General features: G+C 39.8%; 1 protein-coding gene across 1 annotated transcript in view; it reads right to left on the bottom strand.

The window, feature by feature from the left end:
- Positions 1–15,794, bottom strand: part of LOC149816298 (NADH dehydrogenase [ubiquinone] iron-sulfur protein 1, mitochondrial-like) — a 47,563-nt gene extending 31,769 nt beyond the window's left edge. The window contains exons 1-3 of the mRNA XM_089988154.1: positions 15,278–15,794; positions 14,458–14,704; positions 620–914 (exon numbers count right to left, since the gene is read on the bottom strand). Coding sequence (XP_089844280.1) covers positions 620–914; positions 14,458–14,704; positions 15,278–15,719 — 984 coding nt within the window. The 5' untranslated portion in view covers positions 15,720–15,794. The remainder of the gene's footprint in view (positions 1–619; positions 915–14,457; positions 14,705–15,277) is intronic.
- Between the last annotated feature and the right edge of the window lie 6,076 nt (positions 15,795–21,870).

Genomic DNA, 21,870 nt, shown 5'->3' with positions numbered 1-21,870 from the left:
CAACTGTTATGCCACTTTCAGTGTCAATCTTCATTCTGAACCATAACTAGACGTGCAACTCACACAAGAGTCACAATCTTACACTCAAACTACAGCTGGCTGTCCTTCCAACGAACTAGATCCAAAGCCCAGATTACATATAACAACCATAGATGACTAAGGCCCAACTTATCATGTACAAACTGGTAACATGGAATGCTCATCAGGCAGCATGTGAAAAGAATTTTAGAAGTCTATATTGGAAATGATGGAACGAATCATTGAGTTTTTTTATATAGTGATTAAAACATGAGCTGCATCTATGAGGCTTTGAATCAAGAAAATAAAAGGACTAAACATGCACTAATAAATAATACTGCAAGGGAGATATGCACTGTCAAAAGTGAATAATGATACCAGACTGGATATTTAGTTCCACTAACTCCTGTACATACTGATTTGTATTTGAACACAGCACTACATAATAATAATAAAGAATTCAAAGAAATAATGTCAACATAAAAGGTTTCTCTACTTATATGCTTCTAAGCTAAATAAGAACTTGTCGGGAAAAAAGAATTATACTAGAATAACATATGAAATAAATGGAAGCATTACAATATTGGCAATAAGTCCACACCTCATTCAGTCGAGGAAGGATGCGCAAAACTTCTGGACCTCTACTATCAATCCTTATGTTTGAACCAACCGCATCCGTGACATCAATGCTCTCTGTACCATTCAATTCCCAGTTTCGAGCTTTGAAAGCAAAAGGTTTGGAGGTGAGGGCACCCACAGGGCATATATCAATTACATTCCCAGAAAGTTCACTAGTCATAAGTTTTTCTACATATGTCCCAATTTCCTCTCCACTGCCACGGCCCAACATGCCAAGGTCCTGAACTCCAGCAACCTCACTAGCAAATCTTACGCACCTGCCAAGATCATGTTGGAAAATCTCCAGGATGAAGATCAAGTTGTATATTATCATCATATCTTAAAGCAACTAAATGCCCAATGATAAATTCACACAAGCATCAAGTTCGTGCATCATGTTCAAACAGAAATAAAAGTCAAAATGATCTTGGTCTTATAGGAGTGCACCATTGTATGGATAATGTTCCTTTCATCAAGTTAAAAGGGTGCACAATTGTATGGGTAGCTTTAGCCATCAAATTACATAGAACATTTTATTGCATTGTACCTCGGCATAGTTCATCAAATTTGCAATCATCAATGACTAAGTCCTACTACAAGTCAAAATAATTTGCAAAACAACAAATATTTTTAGGAAGGACAAGGTTAGATGTTCCACTTGTGGTGCTCAAAGGAGGCATGACCTAAGACACGTAGAAAAGTTAGAGGTGGATACCGGGTCAGCCCAGCCCGGCCAGACCCAAGGCCCCTTAGGGCCCAACAAGCCCGACTCAGACTTAGGCCTGCTGGAAGCCTGGCTCAACTCTTGTCGCGTGTGAGCCTGCCTCGGATCTTATTGTGTTGAGTTCCAGGTGGGCCGACTTAGGCCCTTTAAAGCCAACTAGCAAACAGGTTGAGTCAGAAGCTTCATTGAGATGCCATATTATCTCAAGCCAGGCCCAGTTTACAGTCAGGCTAGGTCATGCCCGACCTTATCGAGCTTTGTGCCACACAAGGCAGCCCAAACCAAGGTTACAAACTAGGAAGCAGAAAACGAAACAAAAAACGAGGTATTTTAAAATTCATAAGAAAAAGGAAATGAGAAATCAATTTAAAAGTGAAATAGGAATAAAAAATGAAGTAATATGGGATCAAATGAAAAGCAAATACTAATTGAACGGGAAGGGAATAAAAACTAAAATAAAAATGACTATTCTTAAATTTCATGATTTTGTAGTGTAAGAATTAAATTCTTCTCAAATTCTAAAAATTATGGTTACCAATTTAGAGAAGGTGTATGGAAAGTGAGTGAAGCGTGAAAGGAAGCACATGAAAAACATGAAAAGAAGCATGAGAGAAGCGCATAGGAAGCATGTAGGGGAGCAGGGAAGAAACGTGTGGGAAGAAGCATAAGAGAAGCGTGAGAGAAACGAAATTCTCATCAAGTTTCGGAAGCGAGGAGTATGGTGCTTCATTAGCGAGTTTCAGGGAAGCGCACTTCCTACCTGTCTATAAAGCTTCTGGTAACCCTAGCCCAAACCCAGCCCATCTCAGGTGGGGTACCAATCAGGAACCCAACCCGATGTCCACCTTTAAGAACAATTGTAAAGCTAGCTATATGCAGATTGCATGGCTCTAGCTACTCAACAGTTCTTTAAGTTCTAGGTGACTGAGAGAGGTCCTCACTTGAAGGACCCATTTGATGACCATGGCTCACTCACTTCTATACAATTCAAGCAACATAGGATAAGAACCTCTGACGAGAAGCACATGAGAAGATTAGGATGCAGGTCAATATCAGTGATGGCCCACTTAAGGAACTTGGTGAATAAGCTGCAGAGGGACGCTGTGTTTATCAATAGAGCACAACACCATGCATCCAAACCACACAAAGAGAAGCACATCCAGCAAAAGCAGCAGTCAAACAATAGCACCTTAAACATTTCTTGGTGGCCAACTGATCCTCACAATTAGGGATGGCCTAAAGGTTATCCCACCCAAAATGGGCCAGAGCAGGGGGACGCTGTGTAGATATTCGTAACAGTGTTGGGATGCCACCAACGTGAGACAAATCCATACCCGCAATTCAAACGACAGATATGTAAGTTGGCTAACAAGGAAATGCTTAGGAGGGGCACCAGCCAAGGAACATCTAGCATGTGGCACAAGCCAAAACAACAATAAGCAACCATGCAGCATCCAAGCAGGATAGTCCACCTAGAACCAACCTTTAGCAGGACACATGCAAGCAATAGAAAAAGCATAAGTGAAAGCAAAGAAAACAAGCAAGATGATGGAAGCAAAAATTTATAGTATTAAAATACGTGGAACTACCAAACGTTACAAGAATTCCATTGTACAATTGTTCATAGTTACCTTACCAGAAACTATTAGTAGAATAAAGGTGCATAAGGTAAGAACCTGTTAAGATATGTCATATATATATATATATATATATATATATATATATATTGACTTGTAATAGCTTATGCTCTCTAAGGGCATTTTGGTCTTTTACCTAATTGTAATAGGTACTACCCCTTAAGGGCAGATACATCTCTTTATTCTTTCTTTATTTTTTTCTTATTTTTTGTTCTTTTACTTTGTATTAGTCGTTGGGAGCTCCCAACAGCTTATAGCCGTTGGGGAGCCCCCAACTACTCTTTTGGGGCTCCCTTGGCCCTCTTGTATATAAAGGGACCACTTGTCCTTATTTCTTCTAATGCTTTTCTTAAGCATTTTATGATAAATAAACATTATTATTTTAATTTCTTAAGCCCATTGGTGGATTTAGTGTGTTCTTTTGAACTTGTGTATTTGCCACTTAGTGGCTTGTGTGTTGTCCCTTGGTGGACTAGTGCTTGTGGACATTGTTTTGATTCTTGTAAGCCCTTAGTGGCCTTCTATTGTATTCTTCTTTGTTATCATTGCACTTGTAGGCCTTAGAGGCACTATTTTGTATTCTCTTTGTTCCTCTTTGGGTTAAGACCTGAATTTGAGCAAGCAAGGTCATCAATATTTCATAGGACCGTTGCTAGCTCCCTTAATGAGGCTCTTGCAGAAATTTACCAAGCGGAGACTCGACTTGGCATGATCAAAGGAGGAGAAAAAGTTCTTGCCATATCGAGGCCAGAAAAAAATGAAACCATATAAGTCTCCTCACTTCGGAAGGAACTATAATGATGGAGGGAGAAGAATTATATGTAACTTTTTGTAATGAACCCATCAAACCCGAATGTCTCAAACTCAAAAAGGTGGCAACCGTTGAAGAATCATCCAAAAAGGGTGACGAAGCAAATAAGAAAAAAAGAGATCTTAAAGATACCATTAATCAATTGACGGTGGCACTTCAACAAATCCTAAGACATCCTCAACTCATACCTTAGGAGCCGCAGTATCTACATCTTCCCCTCCCAGTACGTGTTCTTGAATTCTTGATTCAGGTGCCTCCTTTCACCTGATACCCTTAGAATTTCATATATCCAAATGCACAAAACCTTTTTATAACTCTTATGTCTCTACCACCGATGAAACCAATCTTGAAATTAAAAGTATTAGAACTCTTAAAAATATTTTAAAGGATTTTCAAGTACCCAAAATTAGAGTTCCAAAACTTAGTTTAAGTTTATTTTCCATATCTCAAATTTCGGATTATAGATATGAGGTCTCTTTCTCATTTAAAAAGTGTTGGGTGCTCAAAGAAGCCGATTGGGGAAGGATATAGGAGGGGGGGTCTCTATTACATGGATTTTCTTCATATTCTCAAAGAATCTTTTTTATAATTTTGTTAAGAAAAAAGATGTTGATTTGTGACAAAAGAAAGTAAGTCATCCAAATGTATCTAAGTTATCTCTTTTTCTATTTTTGAAAAATTCTTGTACGGAAAAAGAATTTATATATAATGATGGTATTCTTGGGAAAATGAAATTTATTTAATTTGGCTCTAGATCTTTTGTCTCTCAAAAACCTATTGAACTTGTGCATTCGGATGTATAGAGGACCAGTTCCTGTCATATCGAAAAGAGGACTTTCTTATTATGTAGTATTCAGTGATGATTATACTAGATTTACTTGGATATATTTCCTTAGGCTAAAATCTAAAGTATTATCATGCTTTAAATATTTTCATAAGTTTGTGAAAAATCAATTTCAATCAAATATTATTATTTTTCGCTCCGACTCAGGAGGAGAGTACTTATCCAATGATTTCAAAAACTATTTGAAAGAAAATGACATTTTACATCAAAGATCTTGCTCAAACACCCCACCCCATCCAACAAAATGGTTTGGCCAAAAGAAAATATCATCATATCACTAAAACCATGAGAACTTTGCTTATTTCTAAGAATGTTCCAAAAAAGTTTTGGGCCGAAGGTGCACTAACTGTGGTGTATCCTATAAACTGAATGCCTTCATAAACTCTACCAAATTACTCTTGATCTAAGTAGGTTAAGAGTTTTTTAATGCAAATGTTTTATCCTTGTTGAAAAGAAAGATCAGCTCTCTCATAAATCCATTGAGTGTGTTTTCTTGTTTATGCAAAAAATCAAAAAAGATATAGATGTTACGATTTGAAAAATGATAAATTATACATTTCAAGGAATGCAAATTTTATTGAAAAGAAAACTGGATTTAATATGAATAAGCTTAAGGATGATTCTGAGTATTCTTTTCTATTTGATTTGTTGCCTAAGAGAGAGAGTTGTAATGATGGGTTAGAAAATGAGCATCATAGAATCATGCATATTGATGATTCTAGTTACTCCTTCAATGGAGATGTGACGAATCATGAGATTCAAACTTATTCTAGAAGAACTGGTGAGGATCCTCCATGTGCACTTGATAGGTATTTGCAAAACCTATGTAACTGGAACACACCAAAATGGTTGGTGTACCTATGTCGACACGCGTCGACACAGGAGCGGGTACCTGACACAGTGCGTGTACGTCATGGGTCGGGTCGCGCACTGCTCTAGGTTAGGTCCAACCCTAACCCAAACCATTTTTTTGTTTGGTGTCGGTGAAAGGCATGGAGGAAGAAGAAAAAGGAGGAGGAGAAGAAAGAAAAATAAGAAAAAAAAAGAAAGACGAGGATAAAGAAAAAGAAGACGAAAGAGGAAGAGGAGAAAAGAAAACATAGAGGGTCTCGACGTGGAGAAGACGAAGAAGGAAGAAGGGGGAGTAACAGAGGAGGAGGAAGAAGAAGAAGAAGAGAGAGAGAGAGAGAGAGGTACCTTGTTGGAAGGGGCCGTGTGCCTCACTGTGGTGTTGTTGCCCAATGAGTGAAGGAGGAGGAGAGCAGGGAGGAAGGAAGAGACTCGAAAGGGAGTGGGGTTGCGAAAACTTGCCCTAACACACTCTTTTCCCTTTTCTTTGGGTCAAGCAAGTCTCTCTTTTCTTCTTTTTCAACTTTTAAAACACCCGGCTCAAGAAGCAGTTGTTAAATTATGTAATCAAACTTGTAATTTCGTATATATATTTTATATATATAAGGTAATACATATACATATATATAATATATGTATATGTATTTACCAATTATATATAAAATATATATAGTCATAGTAAGGGTAGTTTAGGAATTTTACACATATTCTTTTTCAAGAATATGTTTTTTTGTATTTTCTTTTTTCTTTTTCTTTTTGTATTTTTGTTTTTTGCATTTAATGCATTGTACATGCATTGGGAGGGGCCCAACCCACTAGTCGTTGGACCCCTCCAACGGTCACATTTGTGACCGTTGGAGGGGCTCCAACGACTATGTGGAGGCCCCTCCCAAGGCCTCCTCCAAGCCCTATTTATATGGGCAGCTCCTCTTGTATTTCTTCAAGGGATTTGGGATTATAGCCCAACCTCTTTAGTGTTTATGAAACTTATGGGTGCAAGTGTACATTTGTGATTCGGTGTGTTGTGTTTGTTGTGCACAAGTGTTCTTGGGTGTGTATGTTCACACATTTATTCTTAAGGTTGTTGTGTTATCGACTAAAGTATCTTGTTGAAGATACTTTCACATGGTATCAAAGCCTCGTTGAAGAAGAAGAATTGCGACTCGCCTTCTTTTGCATTCCTCGGGAAGCGTGCCTTCAAGTTTTTTGAAATCAAAGAGGATCATCTTCTTCGAGCAATATTTTAGGAGCTTCTTTTGTCAAGAAAGACGCAAAAAGTAATTAAGGTACATACTATCTCTTGCATTCTTTCCTCTCTAATGGGCGAAAAAAACTCCCATTTCTCTCTTGGGTTTAAGCTTAATGGCTCAAACTATCATGTTTGGGCCGGTAATATGGAAGCCCATATTAAAGGAAAGGGGCTTTGGGGTTACGTTTATGGATTCATACCGGAACCGGAACCCAAAATTACCATTGTTGAAGGAGGTGATATTAAGATTCTTGAAGGGGATGAAAGACAAAAGGCCCTTGAAGAGTATTCTAAGAAACATGATGATTGGGAAATGAAGAACTTCAAGATATTATCTTGGATTTTCTCATCCGTTGAGACCAAGATAAATGTCAACATCATCAAATTTAAAAGGGCTTCCGAAGCTTGGGTATATCTTGAGAAAATGTACACCTCAAGAGATCTATCCCACAAGTACTTTCTTCAAAAGAGGGCTTTGACTGTCCAACAAAATGACATGACCATTCGGGAGTACTTTGCCGAATTATCCTCTATTTGGGACGAGCTCGCAATCCTTGAACCTAAATGGAGTGGTGAGGCTATCGAATTACGGCACAAACAACTTGAAGAAGACCGGTTCTTCAATTTTTTAAATGGCCTTAGACCCGAATTTGAACAAGTTCGGTCCTCTCTTCTCTCCGCCTTCACATCCCCCTCACTCGAAGATGTTATCACCAAGCTAAGTGGTGAAGAAACCCGTATGGGGATTGGCAAAAATAACCCTAGCATTCTTGTTACTTCTTCTACTCAAGAAGATGGTGAAATGGCTAATGCCGTGTCAAGACCGGGAAATAACATGAGGACTTATAGACCTCCTCATTTCAAGAATCAAGGTCAAGGAGGAAATGATCGGTATGGCAAAAGAGACTATAGCAAAGTAACTTGCTATCATTGTAAAGAACCCGAACATATCAAACCCTTGTGTCCTAAATGGAAGAAATTGATTGCAACGGCTATGGCATCTCAAGTTGAAGAACGACCCCCTTTATCAAGTGAGTCTCTTTCTCTTCAACAAATCGTGGAAGCCCTACAACCTCTTCTCAAGGGAGGTACTTCCGGAGCCGCTATGTCATCCTCTTCCCCCGGTAAGACATCTTGGCTTTTAGATTCCGGGGCATCCTTTCACATGACCCCTAGTTATTGCACTCTTTCAAATTTTTCTAAAAGTGCTTTTCCATCCTTTGTATCAACCGCGGACGGTACATCTCTTGAGATTAAAGGAATAGGTAATTTTGAAAAACAAGACTTCTTTGTTCCAAAAATTCGTTTTATCCCAAACCTTAACCTAAATCTTCTTTCCGTTTCCCAACTCTCGGACCATGGTTGCGATATAAAATTTTCTTCTAATAAATGTTGGATACAGGATCGCCAGTCCTGGAGATTGATTGGGGAAGGCTCTAGAAGAGTAGACCTCTACTACGTAGATTTTCTTCAAGTTCCCAAAAGTCAATTTTGCAACGTCGTCCAAAACAAAGACATTCATGTATGGCATAAGAGATTGGGTCATCCCAATATTGTTAAAATCTCGTACTTGCCTTTTGTTAAACATCTTTGTAAAAGTGACTTTTTGTGTAATGAATGCATTCTTGGGAAAATGAAATGTTTGCCCTTTCCTCAAAGATCCATGTTTACGACAAAACCATTTGAAATTGTTCATTCCGATGTATGGGGACCGGCTCCGTTAATGTCTAAAGGAGGTTTTTCATATTATGTAATCTTTGTGGATGACTATACTAGGTTTTGTTGGATCTATTTCCTTAAACATAAACATGAAGTTTTTTCAACCTTTAAAAATTTTCACATGATGATTTCAAATCAATTCAATGGATGTTTAAAAATTTTTAGGTCTGACTCTGGAGGAGAATACCTCTCAAATGAATTTAAGGGTTATCTTGAAAATTTTGGAATTCTTCACCAAAAATCATGTCCAAAAACCCCTCAACAAAATGGGTTAGCCGAACGAAAACACAGGCACATCACTGAAACAACTAGGACTTTGTTCATTTCTCAAAACATTCCAAAAAATCTTTGGGCTGAGGCAGCTCTTACCTCTGTCTATCTCATAAACCGACTTCCATCGAAAAATTTAAACAAAATTTCTCCCTTTGAAAAACTGTATGATAAGGAACCTGATTATAGCAGGTTAAGGGTCTTTGGGTGTAAGTGTTTTGTTCTTACTGATAAGAATGACAAACTTTCTCCAAAGGCCATTCCTTGTACCTTTCTTGGCTATTCTGAAACCCAAAAGGGGTTTCGTTGTTATGATATCAAAAGTGATAAGTTGTATGTTTCCAGGAACGTGAGTTTTTTGGAAAATGTTAGTGGATTTGAAAGTTGTGACCCCCATAATGAAAATATGGATTACTCTTTTTTATTTGATTTACTGAATAAGGACGATGATACTAGTGATAATGAGTCAGATCAAGGTAACCCAAATGGACTTGAAACCGAGGAAAACATCTCCTTGTCTCCTTCGTCACATCAACCTATTGAATTACCTAGAGACCCTATCACCTACTCTCATAGAGATCAAAACAACTTTAGGAGTGCTCTTGACAGATATAATGATGCCAGTTCCAGTGCCTCTCAGAATGAAGTGATCCCTCGTAGAACTGAGAGAAGTAGAAGGTCTCCTTCTAGGTTCATTTCCTATGACTCTTTCTCACCAAGATATAGAGCCTGCCTTAGTGCCATCCACTCTTATATAGAACCTAGAAATTTTGAAGAAGCACGTAAATGCCCTGAATGGATTAATGCCATGGACAATGAACTTGAGGCTCTGAGAAGAGCCAAAACCTGGGAATTCCAAAATCTTCCTAAAGGCAAGAAAACAATAGGGTGCAGATGGGTTTTCAAAGTAAAAACTAAAAGTGATGAATCCCTTGAAAGGTATAAAGCTCGCTTGGTTGCAAAAGGATATAGTCAAGAATATGGTATTGACTATGAAGAAACTTTTGCTCCTGTAGCTCGTATGGTCACTGTTCGATGTCTTATAACCGTTGCCTCTATCAACAAATGGAACATCTATCAAATGGATGTGAAAAATGTCTTTTTAAATGGCGATTTAAGCGAAGAAGTCTACATGGATGCTCCTCCTGGAATGGAGACTCCTAAGGGAAAGGTGCTTCGTCTTCAAAAAGCACTCTATGGCCTAAAACAAGCTCCCAAGGCTTGGTATGATAGATTTAACTCTGTTATGATTGAGAATGGTTTTTCCTCTTGTTTTACTAACACTGCTCTATTTGTTAGAAAATCCAATGCAGGGATTGTTATTTTACTTCTGTATGTTGATGACATGCTCATCACTGGGAGTGATTCTAACGGGGTTAAAAGTATAAAATCTATCTTAAAAGATAAATTTGAAATGTCTGACTTGGGTTTTTTAACTTATTTTTTGGGAATTAAAGTGGCATACTCTCTTCGAGGATATTTCTTATCTCAAACTAAGCTTGCTTCTGAGATCATTGACAGGTCAGGTATTACAGATGAGAAGCTGTGTGAAACTCCTGCGGTAGTAGGAGCAAAGATGAAAATTGATGATGGAGTTCCCCTATTGGATCCTACACCTTACAGACAGCTTGTAGGGTCCCTGATGTATCTGAGTATTACCAGACCAGATATATCCCATGCAGTCCATACTGCAAGTCAATTTCAGCATGCGCCTACATCCGTTCACACGAGTGCCATCTTACGGGTCGTGAGATACATAAAGGGTACTAAGGGAGTTTTTTGTCCTCTTCCTCTGATTTAAAATTGATTGCTTATACTGACTCAGATTGGGGAGGTGACCCAAATAACCGTCACTCCACCACTGGTTTTTGTGTGTTCTTAGGAGACTCACTAATTTCGTGGAGATGCAAGAAGCAACAAAAGGTGTCGCTCTCCTCAACTGAAACTGAATATCGTGCCATGGCCACTACTACCATGGAGATTGTTTGGATTCACCAACTGCTAGAAGACATGGGGATCAAAATTGAAGGACCCACCAAGCTATGCTGCGACAACAAAAGTGCAATCTACATTGCAAAGAACCACACCTTTCATGAGCGGACAAAACACATCGAAATGGACTGTCACTATGTTCGTGAAGCATATCTCCGAGGAGTTATCGACCTTCCTTATGTCACGTCCGAATATCAGTTGGTTGATTTCTTTACTAAAGCCCTGTGCGCTCCGCGGTTCAACTTCCTTCTTGGCAAACTATCGGTCATCTTGCCCTAAGTTTGAGGGGGGGTGTTAAATTATGTAATCAAACTTGTAATTTCGTATATATATTTTATATATATAAGGTAATACATATACATATATATAATATATGTATATGTATTTACCAATTATATATATAAAATATATATAGTCATAGTAAGGGTAGTTTAGGAATTTTACACATATTCTTTTTCAAGAATATGTTTTTTTGTATTTTCTTTTTTCTTTTTCTTTTTGTATTTTTGTTTTTTGCATTTAATGCATTGTACATGCATTGGGAGGGGCCCAACCCACTAGTCGTTGGACCCCTCCAACGGTCACATTTGTGACCGTTGGAGGGGCTCCAACAACTATGTGGAGGCCCCTCCCAAGGCCTCCTCCAAGCCCTATTTATATGGGCAGCTCCTCTTGTATTTCTTCAAGGGATTTGGGATTATAGCCTAACCTCTTTAGTGTTTATGAAACTTATGGGTGCAAGTGCACATTTGTGATTCGGTGTGTTGTGTTTGTTGTGCACAAGTGTTCTTGGGTGTGTATGTTCACACATTTATTCTTAAGGTTGTTGTGTTATCGACTAAAGTATCTTGTTGAAGATACTTTCACAGCAGTCAGGTGTTACCTGAGTCCGACCCATGTCTGAATCAAGTCTAGATCTGATCAGGGTCAGATTAAGACCTGACTCTGATCCAAACCTGGTTCTGATCCTGGACTAAATCAGGCTTGATCTGACTTGAGACTAACACAGGTCTAAATCAGGCTTGGGTATAAATGACATGGATTTGTTTAGAGCCCAGACTGATTTAGACTTGAGTCAAAGCAACCCATATTTGGACTAGACCTAGATCTATTTTGGTTCAAATCTGAGTCAGACATGGGTCAAACTCAAGACTGACTTTATATATATAGAGAGAGAGAGAGAATGGGGATTGTGTTGCTCCCTATTTCATTAAGTCACCGTCAAACCTGATTCTGATCCAGACCCAAACTCTCTCTCTCTCTCTCTCTCTCTCTCTCTCTCTCTCTCTCTCTCTATCTATCTATATATATATATATAGCCATGTACATGTTCCCTCATTTTTTAAAATTGGTGTGTCGTACCCTCTATACCTATACCCAAGTGACATAGTACAATACCAATCATACAAAGAACCTAGTGTTAGAAAATCCAATCGAACCTTCAGAGCTCTCGATAGGTTTGTGTCTTATGAGACCTTTTCACCTAGATATAGAACATGTTTTATGTTCATTCACTCCTTTTATGAACCATCAACCTACAAGGATGCTAAAGTTTGTCCAGAATGAATAGATGTCATGAACCTAAAATTAGGAGCACTAGAAAAGGCAAAAACATGAGAAACTCAAATTTTACCTATAGGGAAAAAGACTATAGGATATAGTGGTGAGTTGTGGAGGCTGATTCAGAGTTAAGGGGGGTCCGAGGGCTCCCCCCAGTGGATTCAGATTTTTTTTTTTTGGGAGGGGGGGTATGTTTCAGACCCGGTTTCTTATGGATCATACCTGATTCATTTAGGGTTAGGGTTGTCGCCCTTGCCTTGTATAAATTTTTTCTTTTCTTTCTCTCTTGTAACAGTCGAAGAAGTGCAATAAAGTTTTCTTCTGGGCGGCCATGGTTTTTTACTCTCTCGGATTTGAGGAGAGGTTTTTTCACGTAAATCTGTGTGTTCTTGTTGTGTTTGGTTTGATCGTTCTTGTTTATTGTTTCCTTCAGTTGTTTCTTGCTTGCGGTTTTCTTAACATATAGATGGGTTCATAAGGTTAATACTAAGGGAAATGGATCTTTATAAAGATTTAAGGTTAGATTAATAACAAAAGGTTATGCTCAAGAGTATGAAATTGATTACAAGGAAACCTTTGCTCCCGTGGCTCGCATGACTAGTGTAAGAACTCTTATTGGCTTAGCATCCATTAGGAAGTGGTTTGTCTACCAACTAAATGTTAAAGAATGCATTCTTAAATGGGGACATAAACGAGGAAGTGTACATGGATCATCCTCTCAATCTTCAGATCAAGAAAATAAAAGTTCTTCGTTTGAAGAAAGTTTTATATGAGCTTAAACAAGCTCCTAAAGCTTGGTATGATAGATTTAGCAGAGTAATGTTAAATTTGGGTTATAGATCTCGTTATACTGACACTACTCTTTTTGTCAAAGATACAAATTCTAACTTGTGCAACATGGATGCTTGAAAATGCTTACTTCTAGGTGTTGAAGACATGTGCATCTAGGTAGTGTGATATATGTATATACTATGCATTCTCTTGGTCATAATATGTTGAAGCTCCCTATTTACTTTGTAGATTGTCTTCTTCATATTATATCGAAGTTCTCTAATTGCACGTAACCCCCCCCCCCAACCCACAAAAAAAAATGCTACCCTACAGCCTTTTATTTTTCGGAAGAATCCATGATATACCGTACATCCATATTATTATCCATATGATGCAGGTTAAGACAAAAAGTCATATGGTAGGTGATACACAAATTCCCTTGCAACTTATCCAAATGAATGACATAATTTTATGATAAGAATGTGGCATGGAAACATGGAAAATATATGAAACCTTGATGATGCATCAATGAAGTCTTTGACAAGTTTTATGGTAGGATAGCATCCTACCATGTAAAGTTGATAGGGCAGACATTTGAACGATGTGTTGCTGGCACAAAAGCCATATGATCCATCAAGTTATCATAAATCACCAGAACATTGAAACACGCCACAAGATGGCGACCAATGTAGATTAGTAAGTTTCAACCCATGTTCAACCTGGCCTAATGTATTGTATGAACCTGACACAAACTATAGACTTTGTGCATTGGACCAAATTTTTCAGGCCAGAAAAGTTCATCTAACAGCAGGCTGGATTTAAGCTGGCCTGGTTGCATGTAAGCTCTCAGCAAAGGATACATTTAGAGATCCTAGAAATCTCTTGTAGTGGCATGCAGCATCTGTTCAAGAAGCATGAAGTAAGCTGAAGCTATTATGCCAGTATGCAGAAATAGATCCAAGTGGCTATGGATGGGAAAACACATAATGGTGATTACCCAAGTCCGATATAGATGCTCATTTGCATTCGGAGATATCAACTATTGACATTGTTATAACTATCTAGCTACCACTTCCGTGAATAATATATTCTAAAACTACTATTAAATTCACTGGTAACTAATTAGCATGATAGCATCTAAGCACAAGAGCATTGTTTGAAGAAAAATCTGGAGCAACAAACTTCTTCAAAAAATATAACTGTGTTTGCAAGTCCCATATATGACACCTGCAAATGCTGGCAATCAACATGGTCGCCATAAATAGACCAAAATGGTCGCCACAAATAAATGATAGCACAATATTGAATATCGAACTACCATGGTGAGACAAACAACAAATAACCAGAGCAATTTAAGCAACACAAAGGAGGCACAACAACAGACAGTCCATGTACCTTGTGCACTGGATACATCGAGTCATCACTGTCTTCACCAACGGACCAAGATTTTTATCAACGACAGATCTCTTCATTTCTGTGAAACGCCCACGATCAGATCCAAATGCCATAGACTGGTCCTGAAGATCACACTCTCCACCTTGATCACAGATAGGGCAGTCCAAAGGATGGTTCATCAAGAGGAACTCCATAACCCCTTCTCTCGCCTTCTTTGCAACAGGTGTATTCGTCTTGATTTTCATCCCTAGACCAACGAGTGGGGAAAAAAAGAAGCCAGATAAATATCCAAATAACCTAAACAAAAATCATGTACAAAAACAAGAAAACTATGCAAATTTTCAATTCATCACTTCTATTGCTGTTTAGGATCAAAGGAGAATTTAATTATATATTGACTTCCTTCAAAGCAACCACTATCAAATCGGATAATGGATGTTAAGGAGACTTCAATTCCTTCGAATCCAAACACAATTCAACAAACAACCGACAGAACGACTACGCTAAATTTAAGAAAACAAAAAAAAAGATAACTTTTTACTACTGATTTCTGGACTACCATCACTCTAGAATAATAAGAGAAACCAATTACACAATCAAATCCCTTAAGCAACACTCACAAAAATCTACCAACTCATGAGCAAACTCGTAACAACCGAAGAACGAATCTGATTCACAAAAATGGAATGCTGAAAACGCCCTAAATTGCAACCTATTTCTATAATTACCATATCTTGGTGCATCAATACCGAATTCGGGCAATCTAAGAGTGAGAAATCCGATCTTCCACCAGAAAAAATCTCGGAAGAATCGAAATTACCAGGAAGCGCAGGCATCGCGCAGGAGGCGACCGGCTTCGGCGACTTCTCGACCTCAACCAAGCACATCCTGCAGTTTCCTGCGATCGAGAGCCGGTTGTGGTAGCAGAAGCGGGGGATATCGACGCCAGCGGCCTCACACGCCTGCAGGACCGTCATCCCTTTGGGGATCTTCACCGGGTACCCATCGACGAAGACCTCGATCGCGTCCTCCGGCCTCGCGAACTCAACCCTAGCGCCGCCGACGGGCGTCCGCCGGGGGGCCAGCTCCTCCGCCGCGGCGGCCGCCGGTTCCGGCTTATGGAGGTCGGGGCTCGAGTGGAGGCGCCGGATTCCGGCGGCATGCTCCGGCCTGAAAACCTTAGATGCGGGGTTGGGGAAGGGAGAGAATCGAGAGGAGAAGAGGGTCCTCGACCGCTGTATCGCTCGGATGCCCAGGCCCATTGCTCACTGATCGGGAGAAAACTCGACCGCTTTTTTTTCCGATGGACGCGACGATGGAGAGGGTTTATATAGTGGGTCGGGTACGGACTTCTTGCTGCCGGGAAATTAAACCAGAATCTAAGCTCCGGTGGCTTTCCCGACGGAAAAGGCGCGAGATTCGTTTCAAAATTACCAAAATGTACATATAAATGTAGAAAATGACAAAGCCGGGTCTCTTCTAGCCATAGTCTCGTAGAGGATGGATCGGTAGCCCGACCCGTGCCCGATTTGATAGGCTGGACAGGAGAAACTGAGTAAGAGTTCGTTGGCTGCTAGGTAGGGGTGCAAACGGGTCATATTCAGGCCGGATCTTTTCAGATAAGAATCCAAATCCGAAATGTAAACAGTATATCTGAATCTGAGGAAGACTGAATCCAAATCCGAAATATGTGTGGTAATATTGGATCTGGAAAAAATACAACAAAAACAAGTCATTTACATGTAAAAGAAAAATGCAATTCGGGTGAGATTTTAGACCGGATCAATTTCAGATCTGACTTAAAATGCTGATCTCTGAAAGTAATCCGATTGAACATATCTGAATCCAATCCAAATGCACATTTGGATTTTACTTAAATGATCCATATCTGGAAATAGCATATCGGACTTGGATCGGATATCCAACTATATACATTGTGTTTGCAGCCCTACTGATAGGTTTGTCAATGGGTTGGGTTTGATCTGGAGATGATATAAGAGGTCTCATTAAGAATTTGGGTCGGATAAATAAATGGAGTCAGATATGGTTTATGAAATTCTATACCAAACCCGGGTCTGACACGAGTCCTGATTAAGATCCCTAATTTTTCAATGCAAAAAATACAAGACATACCGTTTTACTACTGAGTCTGTTTTATATAGTCTTTACAGGAGCTGGGCATGGTTTTTCCTATGGTAGGTCTTGGTGTCAGCATCTGGATCCAGATACACCCATAACTGCTGAAAGTCCTACCTATTGACATCCCTACCGATAAGTCTTTATGAGTGGTAGAAGTGGGTCAGTAAACCAAAACCAAATAAAAAACCGGAACCATTTAGCCGATTGATCTGCATCAATGGTCTGGTCATCGGATCCAAATTTTGGACTTTTTAAAAAAGCGGTCCAGTTCTTGAAGATAAAAATTCAAGACCCAATCCTGTTTGCAACCTTGTTGATGTTCGTCCCATACAATAAGCGCTTGAACAGACTCAAACCAGAAACCCAGTTTGAATGTGAACTAAACCCAAATGGATTTTTTAAACAACAAAAAACTTATAGTTAAGGCCCACAGTAATATACACAATTACACAATCCTACCTTTATGGACTTTTTTTTTTTATTTATAACCCAAAGAAACCGCACCCAACACAAAGACTTGATCGTGCTGTCTCAGCCTGCCATACCTACCGTCATTGCGCCGGTAGTGTAAAACTCTGAGGCTAGGACCCTACTGTTGGGAATCAAGCGTGGAAACAAATAGACGGATTGAGTCTTTCCCACAAGTGTGAATCGATGGAAACAATGCAACGATGACAGTGGAAGAAATAAAATCAAACCAACAGCGGAAACAAAGGCAACACCCAACGATTTACGTGGTTCCCTCTCAACTGAGGTACATCCACGGTGACCGATAGGTCAACACCTTCCACTATCTTGAACGAAGATTACAAAAGGCATAAGCCTTACAAACACACGAGGTGTAACAAATGAACAAGAGGATATACCTCACTGAAGAACAAAGAACAAAGGATCTGAAGAACCAGCTTGACGAAGATGTCCTGAAAAAGTGTAGCAGCACTTCTTACCCTTGCTCTCTCTGCACCCTTTTTGGTGCCCTAAAAGTGTTCATCACACTTTCTACCTTTTCGTGCTCTGCAAAGCTCTCACTGAAAAGTCATATCTCCTTTCTCATTCGTCCTATATTTATAGGGGATAAGACCCACATTAAATGCGAAAAAGACTGAACGCCTTTCATAACTTACGAAGCATCAAAGCGTTGATTGCCTTTCCAGCAATACCCACGAATCACCATGCTGCGATGCCATAAATTGCTATCCAGCGATGACCACAAATCGCCATGTGGTGATGTCACAAACTTATTTTTTGCAGAAGCCACAAATCGCTATCCAACGATGCTCACAAATCGATGTCCTACTGACAACACAAATCACTCTCTAGTGATAACCACAAGTCATTGTCTTGCTGACATCATAAATCGCTCTCCAGCGATAACTACAAATCGCTATGCAGCGAATACGAAGTCGACTTACGCAATTACAAGCGATAACCATAAATCGTTAATCCACAAACTTCTGAACAGCTGGATCGTCATTCAGCTGATGAAGACTACTACAAATTGTTGTCTATCGAATACGAAAGACATCCTCGACAAGATCAGGCGATGTGCTTGGAGTTCTGTTGTGGTGGTGAATGCAACAATTCTCCCCCTTCTCGACTTATGTGGAAGCTTCTTCCATTCCTGCTAGGAATCGACACTTCTCATGCTTGTCCTTGGGCAATGACTTGGTCAGCATATCTGATGTATTGTCATCAGTATGCACTTTCTCCAGTTGCAGAGCTTTTCATTCAAGACATCCTCAATCCAGTGATATCGAACATCAATATGTTTTGATCTTGAATGAAACGAGGAATTCTTGCTTAAGTGAATCGCACTCTGGCTATCACAGTGAAGAAAATGCACTTCTTGCTTCAAGCCCAACTCTTGCAAGAATTTCTTCACCCACAATAATTCCTTATTGGCTTTTGTAATGACGATGAACTCAGCCTTTGTAGTGGAGAGAGCTACACATTTCTGAAGTTTCGACTGTCATGCAACTGCTCCCCCTGCAAAGGTAACCATATACCCAGAAGTAGACTTTCTACTGTCTACATCACCAGCCATATCAGAATCTGTGAACCCTTCGAGAATAGGTTCACCATTTCCAAAGCACAGACTCAACTTCGAAATGCCTTGAAGATACCTCAGAATCCATTTCACTGTTGCCCAGTGTTCATTCCCTGGATTTGACAAAAACCGACTGACGACTCCAACAACATAAGCTATGTCTAGTCGAGTACAGACCATAGCATACATCAATGAATCTACTGCCGAAGCATAGAGAATTTTTTGCATCTCGATTCCTTTTTCATAATTTGCAGGACATTGCCTTGAGTTGAGTTTGAAGTGGCCTGCAAGTGGACAAATAGCAGGCTTTGCCTTGTCCATGTTGAACCTTTCAAGAACCTTTCTGATATACTTCTCTTGCGATAACCAGATCAGCCCATGTAACCTGTCACGAACGATTCTCATCCCAAGAATCTGCTTTGCTAGATCTAAGTCCTTTATGGCAAAGGTCTCACTCAGCTCCAGCTTCAACTTGTTTATCATGCTGATGTCTTGGCCCACAATCAACATATCATCCACATAAAGCAAGAGAATGGTAAAATTACCATCTAAAAATTTCTTCACAAACACACAGTGGTCTATGAAGGTTCTTGAATATCCATGCTTAGTTATGAAGGAATCAAATTTCTTATACCACTGCCTTGGTGCTTGCTTCAATCCATACAAGCTTTTCTTCAGCTTGCAAATTTGGTGGTCTTTACCCTTGTCAATGAAGCCCTCAGGTTGCTCTATATAAATTTATTCTTCCAAGTCACCATGCAGAAATGCAGTTTTCACATCAAGCTGCTCAACTTCCAAGTTCATGCTTGCAGCTATACCGAGCACAATTCAGATGGAGGACATCTTCACAACTGGTGAGAAAATCTCATCAAAGTCAACTCCCTTTTTCTGAGCAAAACATTTCACTACAAGTCGTGCCTTGTATCTAGGTTGGGAGTTGTTGCCATCAGTCTTCTGCTTGAAGACCCACTTGTTCTTCAACACCTTCTTCCCTTTAGGTGTCTTTACCAGATCAAATGTGTGATTCTCATGCAATGAATTCATCTCTTATTTCATTGCCTTAAGCCACTCAGCTTGGTTTGCATCCCCTAAAGCTTCTTCAAAGGTTTCTGGTTCACCTTGATCTGTAATCATCACATACTCATTTGATGAGTATTTTTTGGATGGTTGTTTCTCCCTGGTAGACCTCCTTATCGGAGTCTGAGAAAGTGACTCTTGAGGTGCTGGCTCCCCCTCAATTTTTGTCTCAGTTGTTCTTCCCTCTGCATCATCCTGAGGAGGTAGCATCTCCTCCACAGGGTTCTGAACAATCGGTGCATCAGGGGGATCTATGTCAACAAGATCACCTTTACTGGACTCTGATGGCTCAGACTCACCAATGTCTTCAATGGTCTGATCTTTCAAGAAGACAACATCTCGACTTCTGACCACCTTCTTATCAACCGGGTCATATAGTCTGTAGCCAAATTTTGCATGTCCATAGCCAAGAAATATACATTGCTTGGCCTTTGGATCAAGCTTAAACCTCCCTTTCTTCGAAATGTGAACAAATGCTCTGCAGCCAAACACTCTTAAGTGCTCATAGGAAGGTTCTTTCTCAGTCTAAACTTTCTCTAGAACATCTGTCTTCAAGAAAATAGAAGGAGACAAGTTGATTAGATCAACTATTGTCCTCATTGCCTCACCCCAAAAAGATCTCGGCAATTTAGAATGAGACAGCAAACATCTGACTCTCAAGAATAGTGTGATTCATCCTCTCAGCAACCCCATTTTGTTGAGGTGTCATCCTCACGATTCTTTCATGTTTGATGCCATGATTGGTGCAATATTAATCCAATGACCCAAGGTATTCGCCTCCATTATCCGAGTGAACACACTTCAATTGTTTGCCAATTTTCCTTTCAGCCATGACCTGGAAATGCTTGAATACATCCAGAACTTGGTCTTTAGTTCTCAGTGTATAAGCCCAGACTTTCCTTGAGTGATCATCAATGAAAGTCACAAAGTACAGTGCACCACCAAGAGTCTTAACCTTCAAAGGTCCGCATACATCAGAATGTACAAGATCTAGAATGTGAGGTTTTCTAGATGTAATGCTTCTCTGGAAAGAAACTTTATTTTGTTTACCATGGAAACAATGAACACATGGTTCCAGAGATGTATCTATGGCATCCGTCAGAAGCTCCTTCTTGGCCAGAACTTGCAGCCCCTTCTCGCTCATATGCCCGAGCCTTCTATGCCATAATTCTGTGGATGAGCCAATCTCCACAGCATTCACAACATTCTTTCAGACCTTCGCTTGCAAAGTGTAAAGGGAACAAGCCTTTGTCCCTCTTGCTACCACCAAGGAACCCTTGGTTAACTTCCACCTTCCATCACCGAAGGTGTTGTTGTAACCATCATCATCCAACTTTTCGGCAGAGATCAGATTCAGTCGGATGTCTGGTACATGCCTCATGTCTTTTAGTAACAACTTGTAGTTGATGCTTGTTTCCAAGCAGATGTCGCCTATGCCGACAATCTTTGACACATCTTTATTTTCCATCCGGACATTCTCAAAATCTCCTTGAGAGTAGGAAGTGAAGAAATCATCCCGTGAGGTAACATGAAACGAAGCTCCAGAGTCAATCACCCAATCAGTCTCTTGACCGATCAAATTTATGTTGGTGCCGTCATAGACAGCCATGAGCTCTTCTTCTGTGACTGCGGCGGTGGTACCTTGCTTCTCTTATGAACTCTTTTCTCTGCTCTGCTCCTTGAACTTGAGCTTTCTGCACTCCCTCTTCATATGCCTCTTCTTGTGGCAATAATAGCACTCGACGTCCTTTTTCAAACTCGAGTGTGAGTGGCCTTTAGATTGGCCACGGAAGTGCGGGGTCTTACTCTTACTCCAGCCTCTCCCCCTGTTTTCAACTACAAATGCCTCGAAGCTAGAAGCAACACCTGATGACCTTCTCTTGGTCTCTTCATTCAGCAGGCTGTTGGTAACTTGGCTCATAGTTACTGTTCAATCAGGTGCAGAATTACTAGCAGTAACCACCAATGTTTCCCAACTCTTAGGAATGAAACTAAGGAGAAACAAAGCTTGTAGCTCATCATCAAAAGCGATCTTCATTATGGCCAGCTGATTCACAATGCTTTTGATGTCGTTTAAATATTCTGCGATAGAGTTACCCTCTTTATACTTGAGGTTTACAAGCTTCCGAAATAGAAAGGTCTTGTTCACT

This window comes from Nuphar pumila, chromosome 14 (genome assembly GCF_984573655.1).
Source record: "Nuphar pumila chromosome 14, dmNupPumi1.hap1.1, whole genome shotgun sequence".
Taxonomy (NCBI): domain Eukaryota; kingdom Viridiplantae; phylum Streptophyta; class Magnoliopsida; order Nymphaeales; family Nymphaeaceae; genus Nuphar; species Nuphar pumila.
The sequence above is the reverse complement of the archived record's forward strand: the minus strand, read 5'-3'. Positions and strand labels throughout refer to the sequence as shown.